This window comes from Balaenoptera ricei, chromosome X (assembly GCF_028023285.1).
Source record: "Balaenoptera ricei isolate mBalRic1 chromosome X, mBalRic1.hap2, whole genome shotgun sequence".
In the NCBI taxonomy this organism is placed as follows: Eukaryota; Metazoa; Chordata; class Mammalia; order Artiodactyla; family Balaenopteridae; genus Balaenoptera; species Balaenoptera ricei.
Genome location: NC_082660.1, coordinates 117,473,452 through 117,501,178, shown reverse-complemented (window position 1 = coordinate 117,501,178; position 27,727 = coordinate 117,473,452). Strand labels below are relative to the sequence as shown.

General features: G+C 40.8%; 1 protein-coding gene across 1 annotated transcript; it reads left to right on the top strand.

Moving 5' to 3' along the window:
• The first annotated feature begins 638 nt into the window (after positions 1-638).
• FRMD7 (FERM domain containing 7) lies at positions 639-27,511 on the top strand. The gene is given in 12 exon segments (XM_059910709.1): positions 639-876; positions 1,589-1,693; positions 2,500-2,542; positions 4,507-4,585; positions 7,278-7,375; positions 15,148-15,262; positions 15,485-15,632; positions 20,751-20,846; positions 22,220-22,383; positions 23,705-23,773; positions 24,113-24,188; positions 25,620-27,511. Coding segments are annotated over 12 exon segments (2,082 nt in total). The 5' UTR covers positions 639-867; the 3' UTR covers positions 26,700-27,511.
• The last annotated feature ends 216 nt before the right edge of the window (positions 27,512-27,727 follow it).

The following is a 27,727-nucleotide window of genomic DNA, read 5'->3' as shown; positions in this document are numbered from 1 at the left end:
GATGCAGTAGCTTTCACCCTCTGCATCCTATTTGCATTTAAAAATAGGACCCTGGTTAACCCTCATGAATCTCAGTTGGTGGAGCTTTGGACTACGAAACCAAGTGGAGAGAAGTCCAAGGGAGAGGGGAGCATTTTGGGTCGTTGGGGGAAGGGGATGGGGGAGGTCGCCTTCCTGGAAGCTATTAAATCCCAGATGTGGGTTCTGTTCCGTGTGGGACCGCCTTGAGGGAGAGGGTGGGGTGTGGGAGGAGGGTGGCTGGACTCTCTGACCTCTCAAGGTTGGCATTAATTCTATGCGTCGGTGATTTCCAACTACATTTCCCTGCACCCAGCTTCCTTTGCAGCACCAGAGGCACCGCGTGACTTGGCTTTAACTAGGGGTTTTCAGCAGCGTGTCTTTGTGCCTATCAGCCAGGGCCCAATTTTCCCATCACCGTCCTCCCTGCAACTGCAACCCTCGGCTTCAGCAATGCTGGCTGAAGATCAGCTCCAGCCCCACTCAGCTCATAGAGATTTTCACAGAGAGCTCTTCACAGCTCCTATTCTCAGAGAAGCCTGAGAAAGGGACTGTTTTGTGCTCCCAGTGTATGTGGGCTTTACGAAGAAAAACAAATATGTGTGGCCTTATGTGAAAGGAGTATGCTAGATGCAGTTACGGTGGGAAAAGCTGTAGAATGAAATCTCCTCGTGGAGCTCGGAGGAGGAAGTTGGCCAACTTCATGTTGGATCAACCAACATTCAAGACCCCTAGTATGTGGCAGGCTCTGAGTTAGACCTGGTGAGTAACAAGAAAATTAAAGCAAGGCCCCTGCTATGAAGGAATTCAGTCTAACGGGGAAGATAGACATCCCGTGTGAGAAGTGCCATGTTTGAGGTAAGCAAGAGTGTTTGGGAGCACGGAGGTTGCCCTTGGCTCCAAAGCTCTCCCGGGGAGTGGCATCTGAGCTGAGTAGGAGGAAGCCAAAGCAAAGAAAGGTGGGAAGGGCGTTCTGTGTAGAAGGAATGACATGAGCAGAGGCATGGAGACATGAATCTACTTGACGTGTGGGGAAACATGAGCGGGCTGCGATTATTAGAAAGGAAGGGGGAAGGGCAAGAGATGAGGCTGGAGGGGCAGGCAGGGCCACATGAGGGAAAGGGCCCAGCCTTCCTGCTAAGGAGTAGAGACTTTATCCTGAAGGGAGCCACTGAAGGATTTTAAGCAGGTCCGATTTGCATCTTGATTAAATTATCTGTCAATTTGGGGAAAATCTTTCAAATTGCCTGTGGGATGAATTGATGAAAGAATTCCACTGAAAGGGTAGATTTGCAGATCTAGCCATACGTAGCTAAGTGCAAGGCTGTCTTTTTCCAAGAGGGTTTGTCTTTAATCTGAGGCTTTTTAAGAGGTACCGCTAAAACAATCTACAGATAGATGCATGTATTTATGTGTAAAACTCAACAACATTTGGGAGGATACAGGGCCTGAAAACAGTGCTTAAAGGAAACTGAAGAGAGTCTAGGTGCTTCTACCCTTTATTCCACACTGCAGCAACAATATCAGCTTAGGATCACAAACTGTGCTATGGTCTCTTTGTTTTGTTTAGCAAAAGTCATCCGGGAAGGCGCTGTTTAACCTGAGTTGCAGCCATCTAAATCTTGCTGAAAAGGAATATTTTGGATTAGAATTCTGTAGCCATTCTGGAAATAATGTAAGTTGGTTTCATTATAGGGTTCTTTGTGTCTAGAATTGCTTCTAAATGCAGCTTGCAGCTAGATATGCAGGGCTCAAGCCCCCAACTGCAAAAGGAAAAATCATTTAAACCCTTGAAAAATGAGTGGATTTAATAACTATTTCCCCTCCTTGTCTATGAAAAGTCACCTCCGTTTGCCAAGCACAAACTCTTCCACCGTCTGCTCCTCTTTTGTCACTGTATGAAGAGGTCTCTGTGCTTTATTCTGACTTTCCAGAGGCTGGACCTCAACCTCCAAACTGAAGACTCCTAACCTCACCAGTAGTATTCGGGAACGTTCCTTGTCCCTCTCTCACATCCTAACATTCCCAATGTTCTGCCCGCTGTGTCCTGCCTTGGCGGATCTGTTATCTGGCTCCTTCCCAGAAAGGCTCATTATGACTATTAAGCTGGCATTTGGGGGCTGTAGGATTCAAATGTGGAGCCAAATGCCTTCATTAGTCTTTGTGGCAACTAATGAGCCTTGTATATGACACCTCTGTCATCCTCCTGAGGCAGGGGAGCAGTGACTCAAATGTCAACAGCAAAGAGCTTATAGATCAACAATGTGCACTGTCATTGGGAAAATAGAAGGGGACAGATTGAGTGTGGTGGAAGCACAACATTTCTTTGACGTTGCTGTTTCTTACTATCTTTAGAAGTCTAAAGAGTCTTGATATTTGTTTGTTTCATGTTGACTTTAATCTGCTACCAAAAGACAACAAAAAACAAAAAGCTATACTCAGTGCCATGTTCTATCAATTCTTTCATTAATGTTATTACAGGTCTGGTTGGAACTTCTGAAGTCCATTACGAAGCAAGTAAAAAGTAAGTATGGAAAATCACTTAAGGAATAGAATTCCCAGTTACAACTTGAAAATATTTCAACAATACCACACTGTTCCTCGCCTTAATATAAGGGGAGAAAAGGGCTTTGATGTATTATTTTAATCCTTCATCCATCCAGTAAATTTAGCAATTTAAAAATATCATTTTAACTTTGCCTGAGATGAGGAAAATCAGGCTGCTGGATCTTTGAGTAAATTTTGAGAACCCTGGTAATAACAGCGCTCTGTGGATTGGCTCTAGGAATACACCTCTGACTCTAGACCTGCAAATCTTCGAGCATCCTTGATGTCAAGCAGCAATGCCATTCACCTTCTTCCAGGAGGTGTTTCAGTTTAATCCCGTCACAGACATTGTCCATCCATTTCAGGTCATATTTGAGTGCCTACTATGCATGAAATATTCCCCCGAACCCTATATGTCACAATCTAGTGTGGTGGTTCTCAAATTTCAGTGTGTATTAGAATCACGGGCCGGGAGGAGGGGGCAGTTCTTGTTAAAATGCATATTCCTGGGCCTCATCCCCGAGTTGGGGGCCAGCAACCTGAATTTTTAACGAATTCCATAGGTGCTTCCGCTGCAGGTGGATTTCAGTCCACACTTTGGGAAAGGCTGTTTCTTGTCACTTCCCCCTCCTGCTCTCTAAGTGTTGGTGTCTCCCACAATTCTGTCTTTTCCCACCACGTACTGATAATCTGTCACATGATCCCAACAGCTTCCCAACTGACTCCCCCCAGTCCATCATGTACACTACTCCCAAAGGGAACTATTGCAAATACAAACCTGACCACATCAGTCTCCTGCTTAAAATGCTTCCATGACTCCCTATTGCCCTTAGAATAAAGTCCAAACTCCTTAACATGATCCTCAAAGCACTGGACTCTGCCTGCCTTTCTAGCCTTTACCTCTGCCTCTGACCATTTCATACTCCTACGTCTCCTAATTTGAACAAAACTAACTTCAGGTGTAGGCTTCTCAGATAAAATAGAAGTTGCCCAACTAAATTAGAATTTCAGATCAACAAAGACTAATTTCTTTGTATAAGTATGTCCCAGGCAATCATTGTATATCTGAAATTCAAATTTAACTGGGAGTCCTATATTTTTATCTGCTAAATCTGGCAGCCCTACTCAGATGTCAGCTCTTCCAGGAAGCCTTCCTTGACCTCCTCCAAACTCTTTTCTCCCTCTTGTGCTTACCCAGTACTCGGGGCTTATAACACTTTGTGGTGCTGTGATTGTCTGTCTAGATGTCTGCCTCTTCTACCAATCTTTGAGTGCTTAACTGTATTTTTATTTCCAGGAGCCTCTAGTACAATGCTTAGCATACAATAGGCACTCAAAAAATATTTACTGAATGAATGGTGTTAATGCTGCATGTGTGTATTTGCTTTTGATACAGAAAGTTTCTTATTTTCAAATGCAAGTAGGAGTGAAGGCAAGTAGATATGTTTTCTTCATGTAGATTTTAAGATACACAGAGGCCTCAGTCCCTACTACTTCTAGTTCCCTTTATGAATCCTTGAGCCAGCTGATATTCCCCTGCCTCTATAGCTGGGCCCTTCTCTCAGCCAGGAATGCAGAATCCCAAGTAGCAAGTGGTATATTTTTCTAAATGGAACACTTCTTAAGAGAGGACACAGTAGGCCCCAAACGAGGCATACCTTTACAAAAAGAAACTCAAAGAAAGAGAAGGGAGGAAGAGGGGCAGGAGAACTTTCCCAACTGTTATCCATATAGAGGCACAATTCAAAAATAACATCTCACAAATGTGAAAGATTGAAATTTAAATGAAAAGTCTGTGAGAGGGAGTGATGGGGAGAGGAGGGAAGAGGAGAGGGGAGTGTGTGTGTGTGTGTGTGTGTGTGTGAGAGAGAGAGAGAGAGAAGACCTGTAACTGTCGTGATGGACATTTAAACAAAACTTATGGAGATATTGTGTTTTAAGATCCTAAGGAGGTTGTTTTCAAATTTATGGTGAAATTTTTCCCAGTGGACCCCGGACATCTGCGAGAAGAGCTTACAAGGTATAGTACTTGCATGATGCATGATGTTACTTAATCATTATTCTCCATTTATCAGGGAATGGGCTTCTAGCCTTCTTTGGAAGGCTTGGCTCTCAGTCACTCTCTGGGAGATGGTAAGAAGTTGGTGAGAAGGAGGGCCTGGCTGGTCCCCAGTGTTAATCTTCCAAAGGATAGGGACTTCAGGGAGAAGGAAGGGTGGTGTTCTAAAAGTGGTAACCAGCCTGGGTGCCCACTTGGGGGTTAAGCCATTAACTGCTACAACAGTTAGAGTGTTTGCCTTCATTGCATCTGTGTTCTAATCAAAGGGCAGCTTGACAGCTAAGTTCCCTGCTTACTGAAAACGGTTGTGTGCACGTGTGTGTGTGTGTGTGTGTGTGTGTGTTTGTGTATATCCCATAGGTAGAAAGTGATGATGACATACACTTATAAAACCTTTTTGAAAGTAGAAAAGTAAAAAATATAAAGAATAATTCAATAAATTATTTTGCATAATTATAAATTATTGATATTTTATTGTACTTATTAATAATTACAAATGATTAATAATTTATATAAGTAAAATATTTTTATACTTACAAAAAATTAAAAAGCTAAAAAGTATAAAACATTTTAAAGTATTTTTATATTTATAAAAATGCCCTTTAAAATGACAATGTAAACCTACTTCTTCAAAAATACTTTGTCAACATAACACCCCCCCAAACCTTACTCTGCTTTCTAGACTTCAGACTCCAGACTTCTACACATAGAAGGGATGTAAGAGATAATCTAGTCCAGACCTTTTGGTTTACAGATGTGGAAAAATAATCTAGTCCAGACCTTTTGGTTTACAGATGCGGAAACAGGTCCTGGGAACTAGAGTGACTTGATCAAGGTCACAGCATGTTGGCAGTTATTCTACCTGAAATATTCCCCATCATGGTTCATGGCCAATTTTTCTTCACCCTTTTTGTAAAGGGGGGGAGTTCTTTTCTGAGGGGTCTTTGTAGAAGTCACTTTTAAAAAGTCAGTCTCTCTCTCTCTCTCCCAATCCTCTCCAAATTTGTGAGTTGTAGGCCCTTTTCCCAGATAACTTGATGTCTTGGTATCTCTATCAGTTTGCCTTTGCTAACTCATTTCAGTCCAGTCTCAAATTGTAACCAGTTTTGATGGAGATAAACTTTCTCTGGGAAAAAAAAAAGAATGAGAAAATCAATGTGATGATAAATGATTCATCAGCTGTTCAGAGGAAGGATTTGGTATTTGCAGCAGGCAGCTGCCTTCTTAACAGCAAGGAATGTGTCAAATGACAAGAAGGTTACTTTCTTTCTTGCTAAGAGTAAAATGAAATTCACGTCCCCTTTAGCAATTGAGGCTGATTATTCTCATTTACATCTATATTTGAAAGCAGGTAAAGGCAACGGTTAGACTTCCTTTATTTTTTCCCCATTGGTCCATTTGAGAATACTTAACTGTAGTTGACTTTACAAGGATGCCTTTTTGGGGCCAATACGTGAGTTTCTCAGAGTGGTGTGCAAATATAACTTTTCTAACTGAATCATTTCTAATCCATTAAGAGAGATCACAATTTGAGGGATTATAATGAATGGCTTTGTAAATTGAAGAATCACACCTACTAATTTACCTGTTTTTTCCCAGTCTGCATTTTCATCTATCACGTGCAATTAATTCTGGTTCACCACATTGCCTTCAAGTCTTAACTGGTTTAAAAAAATCTAGATAGAACTTTATTCAGAAAATTACATCTTATATAGGGAAATGCCCACAGTAGATAGTAAATGTTTTAATATATAAAATAAAACATTGGAACCAATTTTGAACCAAGAAGGAACATAGTCAGCAGTAGGGTCTTAATTATACACATCTTTTCAAAAGTTGATTGCCTTTGATAAGGGCTTAAAAGTGTGGGACAAATGCCGTCTGTTTTGCAAAGCTCTGGATACCAATGTGTACTTCATGGGTCCCTGATTATCAGTAGGAAAAAAAGTAGTCTGGCTTCATTCCATTCAATACACAGTAATTCCATCCCTGCTCTGTGCAAAGGGCTAGGCTGGGCTCTGGTGATACGGAGACGGTGGTCCAGGTGAAGGGGCAGAATCATGGCCTCAAGTTCTTGATTTCTGAAACACAGTCTTTTGGATAGGAGGCAGCCTAGAATTGAGAGGCAGACCTGAGGTCTTGCCACAGTTTCACTGTCTTGGGGTGATATGACTCTGCCCAAATCGCCTAACCTCTGTCTTTCCGTAATTGGAACATGCGGTGATGATGCCAGCCTTCTAAGTTGTTACGATAGTGAGTACTTGATAGCATTTTGTAAACAGAGCAGTACTGGCCTCCTGAGTAGGCTTATTCTTGCTGAATCTCCCTTTCTCTCTGGCTGGGTATGTGGCTTTGCTACGTGGCAGAAATCACCAGAGGATGGTTGGCCAACTCCCTCAAGTTGGCGGGAGGATTTGGCCGGGGTGATTCCTAATGGCTGTGAGGCTTGCTGAAGTGCTGGATCAGCCGAGTTGTGGTCTAGTGCTGGTTAGGGGCCGAAGCAAAGCCTATGCATTACTCACCACCCCCAAAAGGCATCTCCCTGACTGGGGGCACCGTGTCTTTTTTGAAACATCTTGGATCTGGGAGAAGGGAAATGCTTCTTTCTTGTTCCTGTTTCTTCCTCAAGAGATTTCCCCCCACTTCTTTGCAGGTATCTTTTTACTCTTCAAATAAAGAAGGATTTGGCTCTGGGAAGGCTTCCATGCAGTGACAACTGTACAGCGTTGATGATCTCTCACATCTTACAATGTAAGTAGCAAATGTCGGCTTCGGGGCCTATCAGCCAGCTAGAGAACCAAGCAAAGAGGCTAAGTACCCTCAACATCCCTATCATCATGTTAGGACTTCTCTGTAGAGGAGAGAAAGCCTGGATGAGATATATAGAAATGGCATGGTCCAGTAGAAAGAGGCTGGTTACTGTAGTCATTGAGATTTGGATTCAAATCCTGTTTCTACGTTCTAACTGTTGTAGCCTTGGGTGAAGTCCCCTCAGCTGTCTTTGCCTGAGTTCCCTAGTCTTTAAAAGAGTGACAAGAATGCCTTCTCACAGAGCAGTTATGTAGATGAAAAGTAAATGCTGATTTTCTTCTATCTCCATCTAACCTTGCCCTCCCACTGCCCCGGGCTTGCTCTCCAGGAGCTGGTCTGGACTAATCTGGGCATGAACTTTGCTAGGCCGGCCCCACTCCCTCTGCTTGCCCCAGGATCCATTTCTGGTACGTGCTTTCTGCGGCACATTGTCACGTTTAATGTGATTCCCATGTTGCTCTTTATCATGATTCCAGAGAACAAAGCACAGAGTACAGCAGGTGGAGAGAGACTAAAAGGGAAAAAGGCCCCAGGCGTCTATTAGAGTTCCCCAGATCCTAGCAGCCACGTCGTTGGACTAGGCTGAGTAATGTAGGCAGGGAAAAGAGGCCCGGGGAACAGTGGGGCCTGGCCTGGGGAGGGGGTGAAGCTGGGCACGTCAGGCTGCTCCTGTACCCCCGAGGGCAGGATTGAGGCAGCTGGAAATAGTATGTCTTCTTCTAGGGCTGGCTGGACTTCCTCTCTCTTCTAGAGAGGCCATCCAAGAATAGGCTGTTCCTTACTGTTCCTGAAGGATCATAACTTCATTTTTTTGTTTCATAAGTTCATTTTTGACCTCTATCCACTGCCTTCCTGACAGTCCAGAAATGGTAGATTTCTGATTTCACTGGGAACTCCAGAATGAAGGGCTTGGATAGAGACAGTATCTGAATCAGTGTTTACCAAGTGACTCATAAGTGAGACAGGATGAGAGCCCAGGATCTCAGGAAGGCAGTGAGAGCAGTAGTTATCAGGGAAGGCTTATGGATGAGATGGCTTTTGCGCTGGGCCTTAAAATGATGCATAGGAATTGGATATGTAATGATAAGCAGAGAAAACAGAAAAGAAAAAAAGATGATGGTACAAGAAGAAGTATATACAGAGGATGCAGCTCAAGTACAGCTCGAGCATAGGGTCTGTTTAGGAGAGGTGGCAAGAAACTAAGCATCATTTTGAAGGGCCTTGAATGCCAAGGACACTAACTATATGTCCAGTATTGTGCTTGGGGTGGGGTCGGGAGATGGGGTAAGGCAGGTGGAGAAAACAATATTGGAAGACTTATCCTTCTCCATTAGCTGCCTGTTTAAGGCAGCAGTCAGAGGATTGGGGCTCCCCAGACAGCCTCTGATGGGGGAGCCCCATTTCATTCTTAATAGTTCAACATTATGGATTTGAGCATTCCCTAGTGGCCATTTCAGGCATAGCACAGAACGCTTCAGCTTTTCTAGAGGATATTTTGTTTGTCAATAGAAGCTCTTTCCATAGAAAAAAAGCTAAAGTTTCAAGGAGTCAGCTCTTCACAATCCATCCAGGTCAGATTCTTTCACTGGTTGCTAAGACAGTGTGCAGAACACAGCCAGGCTGCTCATTCGTTTGCTCATTTATTTATTCATCTAATATGTATGTTCTAGGCATTCAAGAACCTCCACATTCTGACCTCGTCTGCTTAAATCTCTCTTACACACCCCTCTGGCTCTAGCCAGACTCTTCCTCTCAAATACAATTTGTACATTCCAAATGAAGCCTCCCTGTTATGAATGCCCTTAGTACAGTAACTCTTCTTTGTCATTCATTCAGCAAATTTTATTAAGTACCTACCACATGCCAGGTACTGGGAACATAGCAGTGAAATAAAAAGATCCTTGCTCTCGTGGAGCTCACATTTTGGCAGTGGAGGACAATCAGACCAAAATAAAGAAATATATAATGTAAGTTTGAAAGTGATAAGTGCACTGGAGAAAATAAAGTATGGAAGGGAGAGAGGGAAATTCGGGGGGTGGGTACTGAATTTTTAAATAAGGTGGTCAGGGTAGGCTTCACTGTGAAGGTGATAGTTAAACAAAACTTGAAGGAGGTAAAAGACCAAGCTATGCAGAAATCTGGTGGAAGGGAGTTCCAGGCAGAGAACATCCAGTGCAAAGGGCCTGAGGTAGGAGCATGCCGGGAGTATTCAAGAAACATTAAGCAGGCTTTGTGGATGGCTGGAACTGAGGGAGAGAGGGAGACAGTAATCACGGAGGGCCTTAAAAGCATATTAAAGACCTAAGACATTACTCTAAATGTGATGGGAAGCCACTGTAGCATTTGAAACAGAAGAGTGAAATGATCTGAATTAGGTTTTAACTACATCATGTTAGCTGCTGTGGTGAGAACAGAAATTTGTAGCGAGTAGTAAATAAGCCATAGTGATCTAACGTACAGTATAATAAATATAGACAATAATATTGTACTATAATTATGTAATGTGATAAATATTGCTACAATGGCAATCATATTGCAATCTATAAATGTATCAAAGTAACACACTGTACACCTTAAATTGCTGCAATGTTATATGTCAAATTTATTCAATTTTTAAAAATGAGAGAAAATAGACCTGATGAGGGATGGTGGAAGTGGGGAGACCAGATAACAGACGACAGCAGGAGAGAGAGAGATGATGGTAGTTTGGACCAGCGTGGTAACAGTGAAGGTGCTCACACCACGTGCTGCCTTCTATGACTAATGATATTTACTCATTTGTATGTCATAGTTCTCTTCCTAGATTGTCATAGTCCTGCATGGAGAGAAAAAAGAAGCATGGTCTTATGTGTTCCTATGTTTTCCTTAGGGTCAATGTAAGGTCTTGTGCTTAATACTTGTGCTTAATAAACAGAAAGATTGGTGTGTGTGTGTGTGTGTGTGTGTGTGTTTAATTTATTTTTTAAAACAGCTCTATTGTGGTATATGTGCATACCATAAAATTCACTCATTTTAAGTCTGTAACTCAATGGTTTTTAGTAAATTTACAGAGTTGTGCAACCATTACCACAACCCAGTTTTCAAACATTTCCATCATGCCAAAAGAGCTCTCTCATGCCCATTTGCAGTCACTCAACCACTAATTTAATTTCTGTTTCTATAGATTTACCTTTTCTGGACATTCCATATAATAGGAGTGATAAAATATGTGGTCTTTTGTATCTGGCTTTTTTCACTCAACACAATGTTTTTGAAATTTATGCATGTTCTAACATGAATCACAGCAGTTTGTTCCTTTCTATTGCTGAGTAGTATTCCATTTTATGGGTATACCACATTTTATTTATCTATTTACTTGGCCAGGGACATTTGGATTGTTTCCAGTTTAGCTATTATGAATAATGTTATGAATATTCATGTACAAGTCTTTGTGTGGACACATGTTTTCATCTCTCTTTGGTAGATTTCTAGGAATGTAATTGTTTCGTCTTAAGGTAAATTTGTGTTTAACATTTTAAGAAACTGCCAAACTGTTCTCCAAATTGTTACAATAAAACCAGAAATGTATGAGGTTTCCAATTTCTCCACATCTTCACTAAAATTTGGTATTGTCTATCTTTGTGATTATGGTCATTCTAGTGCAATGAATCTCATTGCAATTATAATTAGCATTTTCCTAATGACTAATGATGTTGAGCATCTTCTCATCTGTTTATTAACCATTCCTATGTTTTCTTTGGTAAAATGCCTATTCAAATTTTTGCCAATTTTAAAATGGGTTGTCTTATTGAATTTTAAGAGAGTTTTATATATTCTTATTAAAAATCCTTTATGAGATATATAATTTGTGAAATTTTCTTCCAATCTGTGGCTTGACTTTTCATTTTCTTCGTTTGTGTGTGTGTGTGTTCTTTTTTTTTAAATTGAAGTATAGTTGATTTACAATGTTGTGTTAGTTTCAGATGTACAGCAAGTGATTCAGATATATAGATATATATATATCTACATATAGATATATATATAGATAGATACATAGATATACATATACATACTTTTTCAGATTCTTTTCCATTACAAGTTATTACAAGATATTGAATATAGTTCCCTGTGCTATACAATAGGTCCTGTCCTTTCTGTTTATCTATTTTATATATAGTAGTATATGTCTGTTAATCCCATACTTCCAATTTATCCCTTCTTCCCCCTGACTTTTAATTTTCTTAATACTGTCTTTTGGAGTGTGACAGTTTTTAATTTTGATGGAATTCCTCTTTCTCAATGTGTTTTAGTCAACTATGCTTTTGGTGTTGTATCTAAGAACTTTTTGCCTAACTTAAGGTCAAAAGTTTTTCTCCTAAGTTTTCTTCTAGAACAACTTTTTTAGGTTTATCTCTTAGGCTTAGGCCTATGATCCATTTTGAATTTTTTGTATGTTTGTATGGTATATGGTTGTGAGGTAGGAATTCAACTTCATTTTTTTTTTGCGTGTGGATGTCCCTTTCTCCCATTTGTTGAAAAGACTATTATTTCCCACATTGAATTGTCTTGCCATCTTTATCAAAAACCAACTGATCATAAATGTAAGGGCTTATTTCTAGATTCTCAACTATGTTCCATTGATTTATATGTGCTTATGCTATTACCACACTGTTTTGTTTACTGTAGCTTTGTATTCAGCTTTGAAATAGAGGTGTATGTTCTCCAACTTTGTTCTTTTTCAAAATTGTTTTGGTTGTTTTGCATCCTGTGCATTTCCATGTTAATTTTAAGATCTTTTGTCAACATCTACCCCAAGTTTGGTGGGGATTGCATTGAATTTATAGATCAATTTTGGCAGAATTACCATCTTAACAATATTGAGTCTTCTAATCCATGAATCTGAAATCTCTCCATTTATATAGATCTTTTAAAAATTTCAGCAATGTTTTGTAATTTTCAGAACACAAGTTTTACATATCTTTTGTTAAATTTATCGGTCTTTTATTTTTTATATGCTATTGTGAATGGAATTGTTTTTCTAGTTTTCTTATTCGATTATGCATTGCTAGTACATGAAAATCCAATAACTTTGTATATTGACCTTCTATCTTGCTACCTTGCTGAACTATCTATTACTTCTAGTAGCTTTTTGTGGAGGCCTTAGGATTTTCTACACACAGGACCATGGTGTCTGATTGCACTGACTAGAATCACCAGTAGAATGTTGAATAGAAGTGGCAAGAGCAGACATCCCTGTCTTGTCCCTGGTCTTAAGGGAAAGCACTCAGTTTCTCACCATTTAGTATTATTATGATGTTAGCTGTAGGTTTTCCAACTTTATCAGGTTGAAGACGTTCCCTTCAATTTTTTGTTTGTTGAATGTTTTTACCATGAATTGGTGTTGGATTTTGCCCAATGTTTTTTCTGCATCTATTGATATGATAATGTATTTTTGGTCCTTTATTCTATTAACATAGCATATTACATTAATTAACCTTCACGTGTTGAATTGATCTTGCACTCCTGGGATAAATCCCACTTGGTCATGATGTATAATTCTTTTTTATATGTTGCTGGATTCAGTTGACTAGTATTTTGTGGAGGATTTTTGCCTTTGTATTCATGAGAGATATTAATCTGTAGTTTTCTTGTGATGTCTGTGTCTGATTTTGGTATCAGAGTAATACTGGCCTCATGAATGAGTTGGTAAGTGTTCCTTACTCTATTTTCTGGAAGAGTTTGTGAAAAATTGGTATTTGTATCTTATCTGAATATTTGATAGTATTAACTAGTGAAACCATATGGGTGGGCCTGATTAAGTTTTAATGAGAGTTGTACATTTATCAATTTGGGCAAAGAATAAATAGATAAAAGAGCCATTGATTTGGTCTTTTTAAAAAAGCTTGTTATATAAAGATTTTCATTCTAATGTGGTTTTGAAATATACAAATACACTTCACCTATCTAAAAATGAGCACGCCATCTGTCTAAAACACAATAGAAAACCAAGACAAAAGAGAAAATAACTTTCTAGTACTCAAAACTGATGCCCCCATGTCCGTGAATTTTACTCAATAGGAGAGCACCACATGATGCCATGGAGAGTCTATTTACTCTTATAATTCATAAAATGCTAACAGGTTTGGATATCTGCATTCCCTTTTTTTCATGTTAAAATGTGAATTTTTTTTTTTTTTTAGAAATTCACGTTCTTTTATGTATTTATTTATGACTGTGTTGAGTCTTCGTTTCTGTGCGAGGGCTTTCTCTAGTTGCGGCAAGTGGGGACCACTCTTCATCGCAGTGCACGGGCCTCTCACCATCGCGGCCTCTCTTGTTGCGGAGCACAGGCTCCAGACGCGCAGGCTCAGTAATTGTGGCTCACGGGCCCAGTTGCTCCGCGGCATGTGGGACCTTCCCAGACCAGGGCTCGAACCCGTGTCCCCTGCATTGGCAGGCCGATTCTCAACCACTGCACCACCAGGGAAGCCCTAAAATGTGAATTTTAATTGTAAATATTATTTTGGGTGCCCATTTTATAGTAGATTAGAAGTCACAATTTGGAACCAAGTAGAGACTTCTTCAGGGGAAGTCAATGACCAGGAAGTGATTCCTATTAATCTGACAGAGAGGGAAAAGGCATAAAAATTATAAAGAACACACAAGAATTCAAAAATCAAAACAGTTTCAAGCCGTTTACTGTAGGGGCAGATAATCCTATATACCTCAATTGCCTTTGTAGGCACAGTGCTATAATAGATGTTTATAACAATAAATTGGATACATCTAGAATAGATTATGAGCAGGGATAAACTTCCAGTGATTTGGAAAAGTGAGAATAATTTCCAGAATTATTCACCTACTGGGGATTCCATATAGCAGGGTTTTACTAGATTCCCAATGTACAGAGTGATGAATGGCTGTGACTGGCTTGCATTGGAGTTGGCATTTGTATTCTCCTTTCTTAATAATGCCTGATCAAGGCAGAGTGAGGTTAGGGGGCTGAATTAGTTTGTTAGGGCTACCATAACAAAATACAACAGACTAGGTGACTTAAAGGACAGAAATTTATTTTCTCACACTTCTGGGGGCTAGACCTCCAAGATTGAAGTGTCAGCAGGTTTGGTTTCTTCTGAGGTCTCTCTCGTTGGCTTGCAGATGGCTGCTTTCCTGATGAGTCCTCACCCAGTCTTTCCTCTGTGTACCTGCATTCCTGGTGCCTGGTGTCCAAATTTCCTCTTCTTATAAGGACACCAATCAGATTGCATTAGGGCCCACTCTACTGCCTCATTTTTAAAATAATCACTCCTTTATAGGCCTTGTCTCTAAATACAGTCACATTCTGAGGTACTGGGGGTTAGGATTTCAATATATGAATTTGAGAGGGAGGTCACAGTTCAACTCATAACAGAGACTGATCAGAAGTAGAAGAGATCATAAACAGAATGTGGGAGAAGAAAATAACAAAATATTCATCTATGATCCTGGAGCCTGTGAGACCTACACTGTGTCTGTGACTTCATAGCAACCCACTGCTTCTTATTTGAAGAAGAACCAGTTAGTTTCTCCCCCACCACCCATATCCTGAAACAAATATACATATATTCAGGAGGTCTAGGGCTGCACTGGCTGCAAAGAAAGGGCTGTTTGGGGGAGGTCAGAGGGTCTGCTGGGTGCTCCATTGCTTAAGTCATCAATGGTAATGTAAAAAATGTCACTTTACTGTCATGCAGCAGAACTGGGAGACTTTCATGAAGAAACAGATAGGAAATATTTGGCACAAACCCGGTACTTACCGAACCAAGACGATTTAGAGAGCAAGATCGTGCAGTTCCATCAGAAGCACATGTAAGTACTTTCCCGGGCATCTGCTTCCACCTATTCTACCAGCAGGGAAGACTGAAGCTGAGGACAGACTCTTAAAAGCAAGTCTTTAAGTCAGAGAAACTTCAGGCTCAAGAAAACACTGACTTCCTCTTCGAGCTCTTGGGGTAGAGGTGTCATTCTTTTTTTTTTTTAGGCGTCATTCTTGCTGCATTTATTAGGCTCATAAATTCTTTCCCCTTGCAGTGGCAAGAGCCCAGCTGAATCTGACATTCTGCTACTGGACATAGCGAGGAAGCTGGACATGTACGGCATCAGGCCGCACCCTGCCAGTGATGGTGAAGGGATGCAGATCCAACTGGCTGTTGCTCACATGGGCGTACTGGTGTTACGGGTAACAGCTCTTTTCCTTTAAAGTCTTCAGCTTTGGGTGTTATCTTGGCTCAAATTTGAATGTCCATTCTCAAGGTGACCCCACCCCTCAGTCTTACCACCAGCAAGAAAAGGAGGCAGTGCTTGGAAGAGTTTAGGGTAAGTCCCCTCTCCTTGATGTGCTTTGCTTCCATTTGCAGTCTGGAACTGACTGTTTTGATTCTCAGGAGCTCACACATTAGATCAGGCCAGCATGGTGAAGAGATGAAGTCAAGAGGCTCTTTGGAACTTTTAGACCCTAAATAAGAATACAGGTTTTTGGCATCCTAAAAGCTTAGGCTGTGACATAAAGTGCATTCAGCCTGTCCAAATCCACCAGAAACAACCTGAAGGGTTGTTCTCATTCAATTAGCAGTTTTGTTGGAGGTGCCCAGTGCCAGCTAGTAGGGAATTAGCGACCAACCCTGAAAGCAATGGTTGCTGTTTACTGACTCATCCTTTTCCCAGGACTCTGTTTTCCAGAGAGGGCTCTCTCCATCACCATTAATCCTCAATCCTTGGAATGTGGCCAGAACATATTTTTCAACAGTTTTTCAGTCTATTTGGACTTCTTACATCTGTGAACATTCAATGAATTTAGATCCAAGTTAAGGTTTAAGAAGCTTCAGAACGATAGGCAGATACCTAGACAGGTTTTGGAATGAATCACCTGTGACAAAGAAAGGGGTGGCTTCAGACCCACTGACCCCCAGGACCGAATTAGAGCACTGAAATAAGTCACAAAGCAGATCAGGTACAGACTTGGCAACAAGAATCTTAACTTTCTAATTTATTTGGTTATAAACTTTACAGCATGAGAGCCACACTGATAGACAAAACACCCGATGGATCACAGGCACACCTGTTCACCCAGGAGGGAATTTTTACCCAGTCCACTCAAACCCTGATTCTTTTTTATTTTTATTTTTTTTAGATAAGCAACAAAGATATATTATATAGCTCAGGGAAATATAGCCATTATCTTGTAATAACTTTTTTTAAATTTTATATTGCAGTATAGTTCATCAACAATGTTGTGTTAGTTTCCGGTATACAGCAAAGTGATTCAGTTATACATATACATGTATCTATTCTTTATTTTATTAATCTTTTTTAAACATCTTTATTGGAGTATAATTGCTTTACGATGGTGTGTTAGTTTCTGCTTTATAACAAAGTGAATCAGCTATACATATACATATATCCCCATATCTCCTCCCTCTTGCGTCTCCCTCCCACCCTCCCTATCCCACCCCTCTAGGTGGTCACAAAGCACCGAGCTGATCTCCCTGTGCTATGCGGCTGCTTCCCACTAGCTATCTATTTAACGTTTGGTAGTGTATATATGTCCATGCCACTCTCTCACTTCGTCCCAGCTTACCCTTCCCACTCCCCGTGTCCTCAAGTCCATTCTCTACGTCTCTGCGTCTTTATTCCTGTCCTGCCCCTAGGTTCTTCAGAACCTTTTTTTTTTTTTAGATTCCATATATATGTGTCAGCATACGGCATATTGGTTTTTCTCTTTCTGACTTACCTCACTCTGTATGACAGACTCTAGGTCCATCCACTTCACTACAAATAACTCAAGTTTGTTTCTTTTAATGGCTGAGTAATATTCCATTGTATATATGTGCCACATCTTCTTTATCCATTCATCTATCAATGGACACTTAGGTTGCTTCCATGTCCTGGCTATTGTAAATAGTGCTGCAATGAACATTTTGGTACATGGCTCTTTTTGAATTATGGTTTTCTCAGGGTATATGCCCAGTAGTGGGATTGCTGGGTCATATGGTAGTTCTATTTTTAGTTTTTTTGTTCTTTTTTAAAATTTATTTATTTACTTATTTATTTTTGGCTGTGTTGGGTCTTCGTTTCTGTGTGAGGGCTTTCTCTAGTTGCGGGAAGCGGGGGCCACTCTTCATCGCGGTGCGCGGGCCTCTCACTATCGTGACCTCTCTTGTTGCGGAGCATAGGCTCCAGACGCGCAGACTCAGTAGTTGTGGCTCACGGGCCTAGTTGCTCCGCGGCATGTGGGATCTTCCCAGACCAGGACTCGAACCCGTGTCCCCTGCATTGGCAGGCAGATTCTCAACCACTGCGCCACCAGGGAAGCCCTATTTTTAGTTTTTTAAGGAACCTCCATACTGTTCTCCATAATGGCTGTATCAATTTACATTCCCACCAACAGTGTAAGAGGGTTCCATTTTCTCCACACCGTCTCCAGCATTTATTGTTTGTAGATTTTTTGATGACGGCCATTCTGACTGGGGTGAAATGATACCTCATTGTAGTTTTGATTTACATTTCTCTAATGATTAGTGATGTTGAGCATCCTTTCATGTGTTTGTTGGTAATCTGTATATCTTCTTTGGAGAAATGTCTATTTAGGTCTTCTGCCCATTTTTGGATTGGGTTGTTTGTTCTTTTGATATTGAGCTGCATGAGCTGCTTGTAAATTTTGGAGATTAATTCTTTGTCAGTTGCTTCGTTTGCAAATATTTTCTCCCATTCTGAGGGTTGTCTTTTCATCTTGTTTATATTTTCCTTTGCTATGCAAAAGCTTTGAAGTTTTATTAGGTCCCATTTGTTTATTTTTATTTTTATTTCCATTTCTCTAGGAGGTGGGTCAAAAAGGATCTTGCTGTGATTTATGTCATAGAGTGTTCTGCCTATGTTTTCCTCTAAGAGTTTTATAGTGTCTGGCCTTACATTTAGGTCTTTAATCAATTTTGAGTTTATTTTTGTGTATGGTGTTAGGGAGTGTTCTAATTTCATTCTTTTACATGTAGCTGTCCAGTTTTCCCAGCACCACATATTGAAGAGATAGTCTTTTCTCCATTGTATATTCTTGCCTCCTTTATCAAAGATAAGGTGACTGTAAGTGCGTGGGTTTATCTCTGGGCTTTCCATCCTGTTCCATTGATCTATATTTCTGTTTTTGTGCCAGTACCATACTGTCTTGATTACTCTACCTTTGTAGTATAGTCTGAAGTCCGGGAGCCTGCTTCCTCCAGCTCCGTTTTTCTTTCTCAAGATTGCTTTCATGTATCTCTTCTTGCTAACCCTGATTCTTGCTATTTCCTATTGCATGAGAGAAGATGGGAAGGGTATGAGAGCAAGACCGTCATGTTAGCTGTGATCTCTTTCATTGTGAATACTTCTGTAGACAGTTGGGAACAATATGGATGGTCTATTTTGTCCTACTTGAAATCCAGTCAAAGAGTATTTATGTATTGAGTACCCTCTATCTGTTCTTCATTGTACTATTCTTTCTTTAAAAAAAAAACAGCTTTATTGAGCTATAATTTGCATAACATAAAAGTCATCTGTTTTAATGGTACAATTCAGTGAGTTTGAGTATATTTATAGTTGGGCAGCAATCCATTCATCCTTCTATCAGTATATTTATTGTACATCCACTTTGTGCCAGGTACTAGAACTGCAGAGGTAAACAGGTATGATCCTGACTTAAATTCTAATAGGAACTTAAATTCTAATAGGAGGAAGACAGACAATTAAACAAGTAATTATAAACAAATGTGATGTGCTTTGTGCTAGAAGAAGCACAGGATGCTAAGGTAACACATGTGAAAGGGACTTAACATTTAAGCAAGACCTGAGGAAGTTATCCAGACCAATGGGATAGGGTTGGCTGATGAAGGAGGGTGTTCCAGGGAAAGGGCACACAGACTAAGGCCCTGAGAAGGAAAAGGATGACATAATCAAGAAACTAACATTAAGCATGACACATGGCTCCTGTCATTACAATAGTCACAATTTATTTTGAAAGACCAGAGAAATAACGATCAATATCAGACAATGAGTAATCAAAAGCTAACCTATCACATTTACTTTAGTTGCAGAAGTAGTATACCTAACAAAATAATGTGGTTACCTGTAGACAGTGGTTAGATGGGGACAGAGGTAGGTGTGACAGTGGTGGGTGTGAGACTTCTCAGTATATTTATTTTTGTACCCCCTTTGATTTTTGGACCATGTGAACAAACAAACAAACAGACAAACAAACAAGAGAGTTAAACTGTTTGAGTAGTCCAGGAGAGCTAAAGGAGTTCAGAGGAGTTAGAAATGGGTGTAGGCTGTGGCAATGATATGGAATACCCTAGAGGAGGCGCTAGTCATTCTGGGTAAGGAGAATGAGGAGACCTATGGGAGGGAAGGTACAGAGTTGGATGGAAATGTGTTTTCTGGGAGCAGTGGGATCAAAGTTACAGTCAATATAGTTGGGGCAAGAAAATCAAGCCAGAAGAGTGTAGAGTTGATGTAGGTGGTGCAGAGCTATTGAAGGGGCTTGAGTAAATGAGGTGGCAGAATAAATGGGATTTTTTTTTAAAGCAGTTGAATTTGGAAACATGGGAAGGGGGTGAGATTAGAGGAGCTATTGCAGTTCAGGTTTCCCCTGCTATTTGAAAGTAGAGCATTCCTATGAAACCTTTCCTAGCTGAAATAGTGTCAAGTGAAGAAGCATTACCTGAGGACACATCTTGCTAATGGGTGCACAAAATAAATCGAGATAAAGTACCGATGTACAGTTCAAAGCTACGGTGGCTTGATGCTGAGCTGCCGAGCAGAGTGTAGTTCCCGGGGAAAGAGCTTAGAGGTGCCACTCTCACTGCTCAGGGTGTGTGTTGCCTCTATAACAGCTCACTGCAAAACAAATGCTGATTTTTATTTTCGCCTTTTTCGGAGTAAAAGCAAAAATCCTCTTTGGATTTCTTTCAGTTAGCGAAAACTTGTAATAATGTGGGTCTTTCGTAAAAGCGAAGTGGCGTAAAGTGAACTTTCAAAAAGTGGGGTATACCCGGATACCTGCAATCTTTTTCTACTGTGATCCCCTATCCTGGTTAGAAACTTTTCCCAGGCATGCCCCTTCTTACTTGCATTTCAGAGCAGACTTGTGTCCCACCTGGAATGCCTTCTTTGACCATAGCTTCTATCTAGTACAACTGGATCAGTCTGTGCAAGAGGTAGATCAAGGATAGTCCTGTTCATGAAGTGCATTTTCCAACAGGTTTGCATTGTCTTACAAACCAGCTTGTGCTGACATTCATCCTGAAATCTGTCGTGTGTTTCATCATAGGGAAATACAAAGATCAATACTTTCAACTGGGCTAAAATCCGCAAGTTGAGTTTTAAGAGAAAACATTTTCTCATCAAACTTCATGCCAACATCTTGGTAAGTAGCTTTTGAATAAATTCTTTTACTTTCTACTCACTTGAGATTTCTTGGTTGTTTCTGCAAATGGTTTGATTGTGAGTGATGAAAGCTGCCTGGCCCTGACCGATGATATTCTCCCTCTTTTGCCTCTACATAAATAAACCAGAGCTTTAGTCATGTTTTTACTAAAGGCAAAACACTAAGAAATCCTATTGGCAGTTCAAAATGAATAAAGTAATAGGAAAATGGGGTGGCTGGGATGAAAGACAAGTCTCCTTAGAAACCATTTTTCAGGGATTTGATAAGTCAAATGAAAGAGCCCAGATCTAAGACTGTGGACATATTAATTCAACATTATTTGCTTCCTTTAATAAAGTATTTTCATCTTCTTTCCTTAAGCAAAAATAACTGAACACCTACTGCATGCCAACTAATTGAACACCTACTCTTTCCCAAAGCAGGATGTGGGGAGTGGGTATATATTAAGCAAAGGAAGCAACTATTGGGTAAGGTTGCATTGTACAGGGTGGGACAAAGGGGCTAGAAAGAATTTTTATGACTATAAAGGAAATTAAAAATATGTATCAACTACAGTTTTGACCTACAGATAATTCAGTAGTTTGGGCTTCATTCTCTGAACCTTAGCCTTAGATAAAGGTGTTCATTTGAGCAGTTCAGAAGACTGAATCCAGTGTGAAGCTTGGGAAGAATCCCAGGGCTGCATCCAGAGACCTGGAGAGGAATGAGAGAAGGGGAGCAGCAAAGTGGACCGCACACGTGCATGGGCAAATGGGGGTATATAGTGAGTCAGGAGATGGGGCAACCTTGCACTTTAGGTCTGGAAGACTAAGCTCCCCTACAGCCGATTAGAATACACTAAATGAGCAACACAGAGCACCATAGAACAAGGCAGCATAAAGAGGGAGAAATGTTTCTAGCTGGTGTGTTAAAAAGACTCATGTATATGCAATCATCCTATAAAGCCTACCATTTGTAAGACAGATCTCCTCCTCCCTCCCCTTTTCCTGTTGGTCATTTATAACATCTTGTCACTTTGAAAGGATGTCCTTTGATGTTCATTTTAACCTAATTTACAACTTCATAAAAATGTTCCTGGCAGAGAAGAGGGGGTAAAAAAGCGTATGAGGTGAGGAGGGTGTGCAGAGCAAGATTTACTTCTTAGAGAAGGTTCTGTTTTTGAGCAGTGGCCCTGTCTGTTCCTTGGAAGTTTGCCAATCATTTGGTTTCAGTACGTGTGAAGCCGAAAGGGAGCCAAGTGGAAAATCAGAAGCTGGATGGGCCCCTGGACCAATAGTTTAGAAGGCGTTGGGATTTGAAGGTCTTTGATATTCTTGAAGGATGTTTTGCTTGATGGAAATTGGTTTATACAGGTGTTGTGCAAGGATACCTTGGAGTTCACCATGGCCAGCCGAGATGCCTGCAAGGCTTTCTGGAAGACTTGTGTGGAGTACCATGCTTTCTTCAGACTTTCTGAAGAGCCCAAATCAAAGCCCAAAACCCTACTCTGCAGCAAGGGTTCCAGTTTCCGCTACAGGTAATTAAATATTGCACACAGGCAAACTAAACACACAACTTCTTTTCAATAACATGGAAGGCAGTAGGAGGAGCTTGAATTCTAGAAGCAATAAAGAATCCATTTCAATCACATAAAGGATGATACCCTTTACTGCTCATTCTCTGTGTGACTCATTAAGTCAATATTTCCTAACAGGGAGGTAGGGGCAGGTGTACACCCCACTTAAGAGGTTAGATCAGAATTTCTGCAAGGATAAGGGGACATATGCCGTTTGAGAAAACGTAGTCAATGAACCTATTGTTTTCCTTACGTGCAACTTACATGCTAGCCATAGGAAGGACAGCTCAACAACATCCTTTTGGTGGTGGTTAGGCAAAAGATAGGGTGAGAAATCACTGGAGGGGCTAAGGGATTTGAGAGGTTGAACAATATTGTAGTGAAGGCTCCTTACTACACGTTAACACCTTGGAGGAAAGGAAGCGAGGTCAATATAAGAACTTGTTTTTACTGGATCCCACCAGCCTAGGAGTTCTTTGGAAGACGCTTTCAAACTCTTAGCTAAGATAAAAAATTCGAATCCAATGCTTCCTGTGAAGGATTTTTCAAGTAGTAGAAGCCTGCCCCAGTAAAAAGTGAGATTTTTACAATGTACATATTTTTATGGACTCTTTCCAAAATGTATTCTACAAATCCCTGCCTTTTTAAACAGATGATACTGAGGATATTTTTCCCTTTTCTTAATGACCTATTATAAACATCACTTATTATCCTCTGCCGGCAGCTGTAGTGCAGTGGCAGCCTCAGGGCGGGGGAGGCATGTTAGACCCTGCACCACAGTGATAAATGGCTCAGACTTTTTGGATTTTATTATGTTAGTGATTTCTTTTTTGGCTCTTGTGTTTCTCCCAGCAATCAGCTGGCTTTCTTTGCTAGTGTATGTCTGACTGGAGCAACCTTCTTCTACTGTTTAGTTAGCTGCTTTTCTCCTGTCATGGATTGGGAAACCAGACAAATAGCCTCATTAGAAACTATGTGTAAATTTGGAGGAAGGGGAAAGGCCTTTAAAGGAAAGTATATTAGTTTTCAAGGCCAGAATGTGTAACTGTTATATAGCGCTGTTCAGAAGCTTTTAAAAAATTTCTGGGTTCTGAATAGTTGAGGTTGCTCTGCCTGATCCTCGGATAAGTGGGTCTTATTAATGTGATGGTCAGAGATGCACGACATATGTCATTCATCCAGAATCTTTCAATTTCAACAATAAATGACACTTTTGAGTTTTAGTTAGCCTACTGGGTTATAAAGAGCATTCATAAAATTGTTTATCTTGTTTTTATAATAGCGGAAGAACCCAAAGGCAACTTTTGGAATATGGGAAAAAGGGGAGGTTGAAGAGCTTGCCATTTGAAAGGTACATGGTTTTGTTTCTCTTTGTCACATTGATTTTTTTCTTTTTTAACATCTTTATTGGAGTATAATTGCTTTACAGTGGTGTGTTAGTTGCTGCTGTATAACAAAGTGAATCAGCTATACGTATACATATATCCCCATATCTCCTCCCTCTTGTGTCGCCCTCCCACCCTCCCTATCCCACCCCTCTAGGTGGTCACAGAGCACCGAGCTGATCTCCCTGTGCTATGCGGCTGCTTCCCACTTGTCACGTTGATTTTTAAGTTGAATTTAGAGATTTATAGGGATCCTGTACTCACATGAAGACTATTTCAATTCCTTCTCTGTTTGGGGACTTCAGGAAACATTACCCATCGCAGTACCATGAACGACAGTGCAGGTCCTCACCAGACCTCCTCTCCGATGTGTCAAAACAAGTAAGGATTTTGAAAATTCCTTCTTCTTTAGATAAATGTAATGCATCCACATTTCAAATGCTTCCAGGAATTGATTCTGCCAGAATCTCCCAGTATGTAAAAAGGTTACTCTGGTCAAGTTAGGTTAGCCTCCTGGGGAGGTCTGTCAACTCAGTCTCCAGCCAATAGAAGACCATTGGGTAAACTGGTGTGTGTGCCTTATAGACTGGAAAGATCTGGCACGTCTTTAAATTGCAAGCTGTATTGCTAACATCTTGCAAAATGCAGATCCAAACGAATTTCTATGGCTTTGTATTTTTAAAACTAAAAGCTGCTTTTTTACCTATGAAAATCTTAAGGCTTAGAGGAAGCTATAAGGTCTTGGGTTAAGTTTTTTTTTTTAAATAAATAAATTTATTTATTTATGGCTGCGTTGGGTCTTCGTTGCTGCGCGTGGGCTTTCTCTAGTTGTGGCGAGCGGGAGCTACTCTTCGTTGTGGTGCGCGGGCTTCTCATTGCGGTGGCTTCTCTTGTTGCAGAGCACGGGCTCTAGGAGCGCGGGCTTCAGTAGTTGTGGCACGCGGGCTCTGTAGTTGTGGCTCGTGGCCTCCAGAGCACAGGCTCAGTAGTTGTGGCACACGGGCTTAGCTGCTCCGCAGCATGTAGGATCTTCCCGGACCAGGGCTTGAACCCGTGTCTCCTGCATTGGCAGGCGGATTCTTAACCCCTGCGCGACCAGGGAAGTCCCTTGGGTCAAGGTTTTAAAGTACTTTTCCTATGTAATTTTGTTAATTTAAGAACAAAGTGCTGTTCTCCTGGAACTGTGAGATGATGGCTTCATTTGAGTTTTATAGTATGAACCATGTTATTTTTCTTTTGCTCTCCCTTGAAAAAAATTAATTAGAGGTCTCATGAACTCTGTCTTCATTCAAGTCAGACGCAATTTTTATCTGAAAGGCATCACAGAGGTATTATGCTGGAAGGTACCATCTAATGATTGACCGTCTCATGCCATTTACAGCCCTCCTCCCCACCATTTTACAGAAAATAGGGAGGAGGCTGGAACAGGGAGGTTAGGAGACTTGCCTAAGGTCACACAGCTAATAAAGGCAGAGCCAGGACCAAAACGCAGAACTCCTAGCTCATGAATACAGCTACTCAACCATACTGCCTGAAGTACGATGCTGGCTCAAGTAGATGGAGAATGCGGAGGCTGGGAGTGTGATGGTGTTGAGAAAGGAAAGTGTCATGTCTATTTTTCAGCACATAAATTGGGATGTGGTACAAGTTATTACCTTTTATGTAGCTATTTATCAACCCTGGCATAGAACATGGGTTGAAAGGCCTTTGTGAAAAACTACCTTTGCAAAATTCAAGGCTGATTTAGATCCCTGCCCCCACCCCAACCAAATGGCTTTTCCCTTCTTTCACCAACATGTTGTTTCTCTCAAGGTGGAAGATTTGAGACTAGCCTATGGCAGCGGGTACTACCGAAATGTGAATGGAGTGCACGCCTCTGAGCCTGTGCTGGACAGCAGGAGGAGAAACTCTGCCGTGGAGGTGACGTTTGCAGCCGAGCTGGAGCATTCCAAACCAGAGGCAGATCCCACATCACTACATCAGTCCCAGAGCAGTTCCTCGTTCCCTTTTATTTATACAGACCCTGTCTTTACCACTGACCCCGATCCTGACTACTTTGAGGAAAGGAATCCTCTAAGCTCCTTCCAAACAAGCTGTAAGTTTGCTGACAATCACACGAGCACATCTTCTGGCCTTACAAGCAAAGTGAGTCCAGCAAGGCAGCTAACTTACACAGATGTGCCCTATATTCCTTGTACTGGTCAGCAGGTTGATATTATGCCTCCCCAAGTCTTCTTTTATGTGGACAGACCACCCCAGGTGCCCAGACAGTCTCCAATCACGGCAGAGGAAAGGGAAAGGCCAGACAGCTGTCTACAGCCTACCGCAATGAAGCCAGCCAAAAGAAGCCCAGGGAACCTCAGAATGCAGAGCTTTCAGCAAGACTTCCAAGAACTCCAAGAAGCTATGGCCCAAACTACTGGCTGGAGCAACCTCAATGTAGATCTAGAAGAGGAAGATCCAAATTTAGAAGATGCATTTGCATATAACATTCAAGAGCCAACCCCTAAACGGTCCCAGAGCCAATCAGACATGAAAACGATCCGTTTTCCTTTTGGATCAGAATTTAAACCTTTAGGGCCTTGTCCTGCTCTGAGTCGTAAAGCTGACCTGTTTACATATATGTTTGCAGAGCAGGAGTTTCCAACAGTTTTAATGGATCAGGGAGCAACAGAAGGGTATGTAGCTAGTGAATCCAGTGATTCTGAATCAGAGATTCTTAAACCAGACTACTACTCTTTGTATGACAAAGGAATAAGTTCACCCATGGCCAGAATCCGCTTGTCTTCTGGTAGTCTACAGCTAGATGAAGAAGATGAAGATGTTTCTTTCAATACATCAAGTGCTGAAGATAGGACTTTGTGAAAAGCATGTAATTACTTTTTAGCTTAAAATGTGAACCCTATGAACATTTCCAGGCCAATTCCATGTTACTAACTTAGGTGAAACATAAGGAACCTTCTGCAAAAACCACTTTCTTTGTTACTATTCATTGGTATTAAGGGACTCTTCTAAGCTTAGGCACTCAGCTTATGAAAGATCCAGCTCTGCCCCATTCCTCAAGCCTCACTCCTCTATCCCCTCTGAATCATTCTGGAACATGCCCTTTCCTCACCAGCCCCGTAGCAGAGTGAGGTGGGTATTTGTCATCTCCATTATACATTTCCCCAAAGAGACATTATAAACGAAGGTCAGGCTCTTCAACACTGAAGAACAGTGACAGTATGGATTGACCTATAGAATTGGCTCCTGATATCATTTAGCGACTTAGTAGACTGTGACTGTGTTGGTCATTTTGTTCTTAAACAATACTACAACTAAAGGTTTCAGTCCTCATTATTCGTGTGGGACCCAGTAAAAATAGCCCTGTTTTATGTTAAAGACTTCAATTTTTATAACATATGTTAGGGGGAGCATGGCTCTCCTATATTTCAGGAACAAGAAGGAACATAGATCCTCTCAACAGAACACCAGTTTATAATTAATCTAGGACTTGGCAGAATTCTAAACCTCGGAAGTTCAGGAATTGATCAATTTCTAAAGCCAGACATCTGCCTGATGGGGATAATATGATGTTTGACTTATTCTCTATTCTTAACTAGCTGTAATATGTAGTGAAAGATAAAAGTTAACATGTTGGTCTGTTTATGTGATCTCTCCTGCAAGCATTTTTTTTTTGCCATATCTTGTTGCGTGCATGTAGGCAAGGAAATGAGATGAATAGCATTTTAATAAAGAGTGATGGAAACCCATTTATTTGAAAATTAAGTTGTAAGTATGAACTTCATTTTGTTTCAGTCAATTTCAGAAGCGATTGGCTCTAGCCTATAATTAAGGGAAGGGACATTTAGAGAACAAGGAAAAGGAGGGAAGCAGGTAAAAATGTATAGTCAGGGATGGAGAAGTGGTAGAATTGGGGT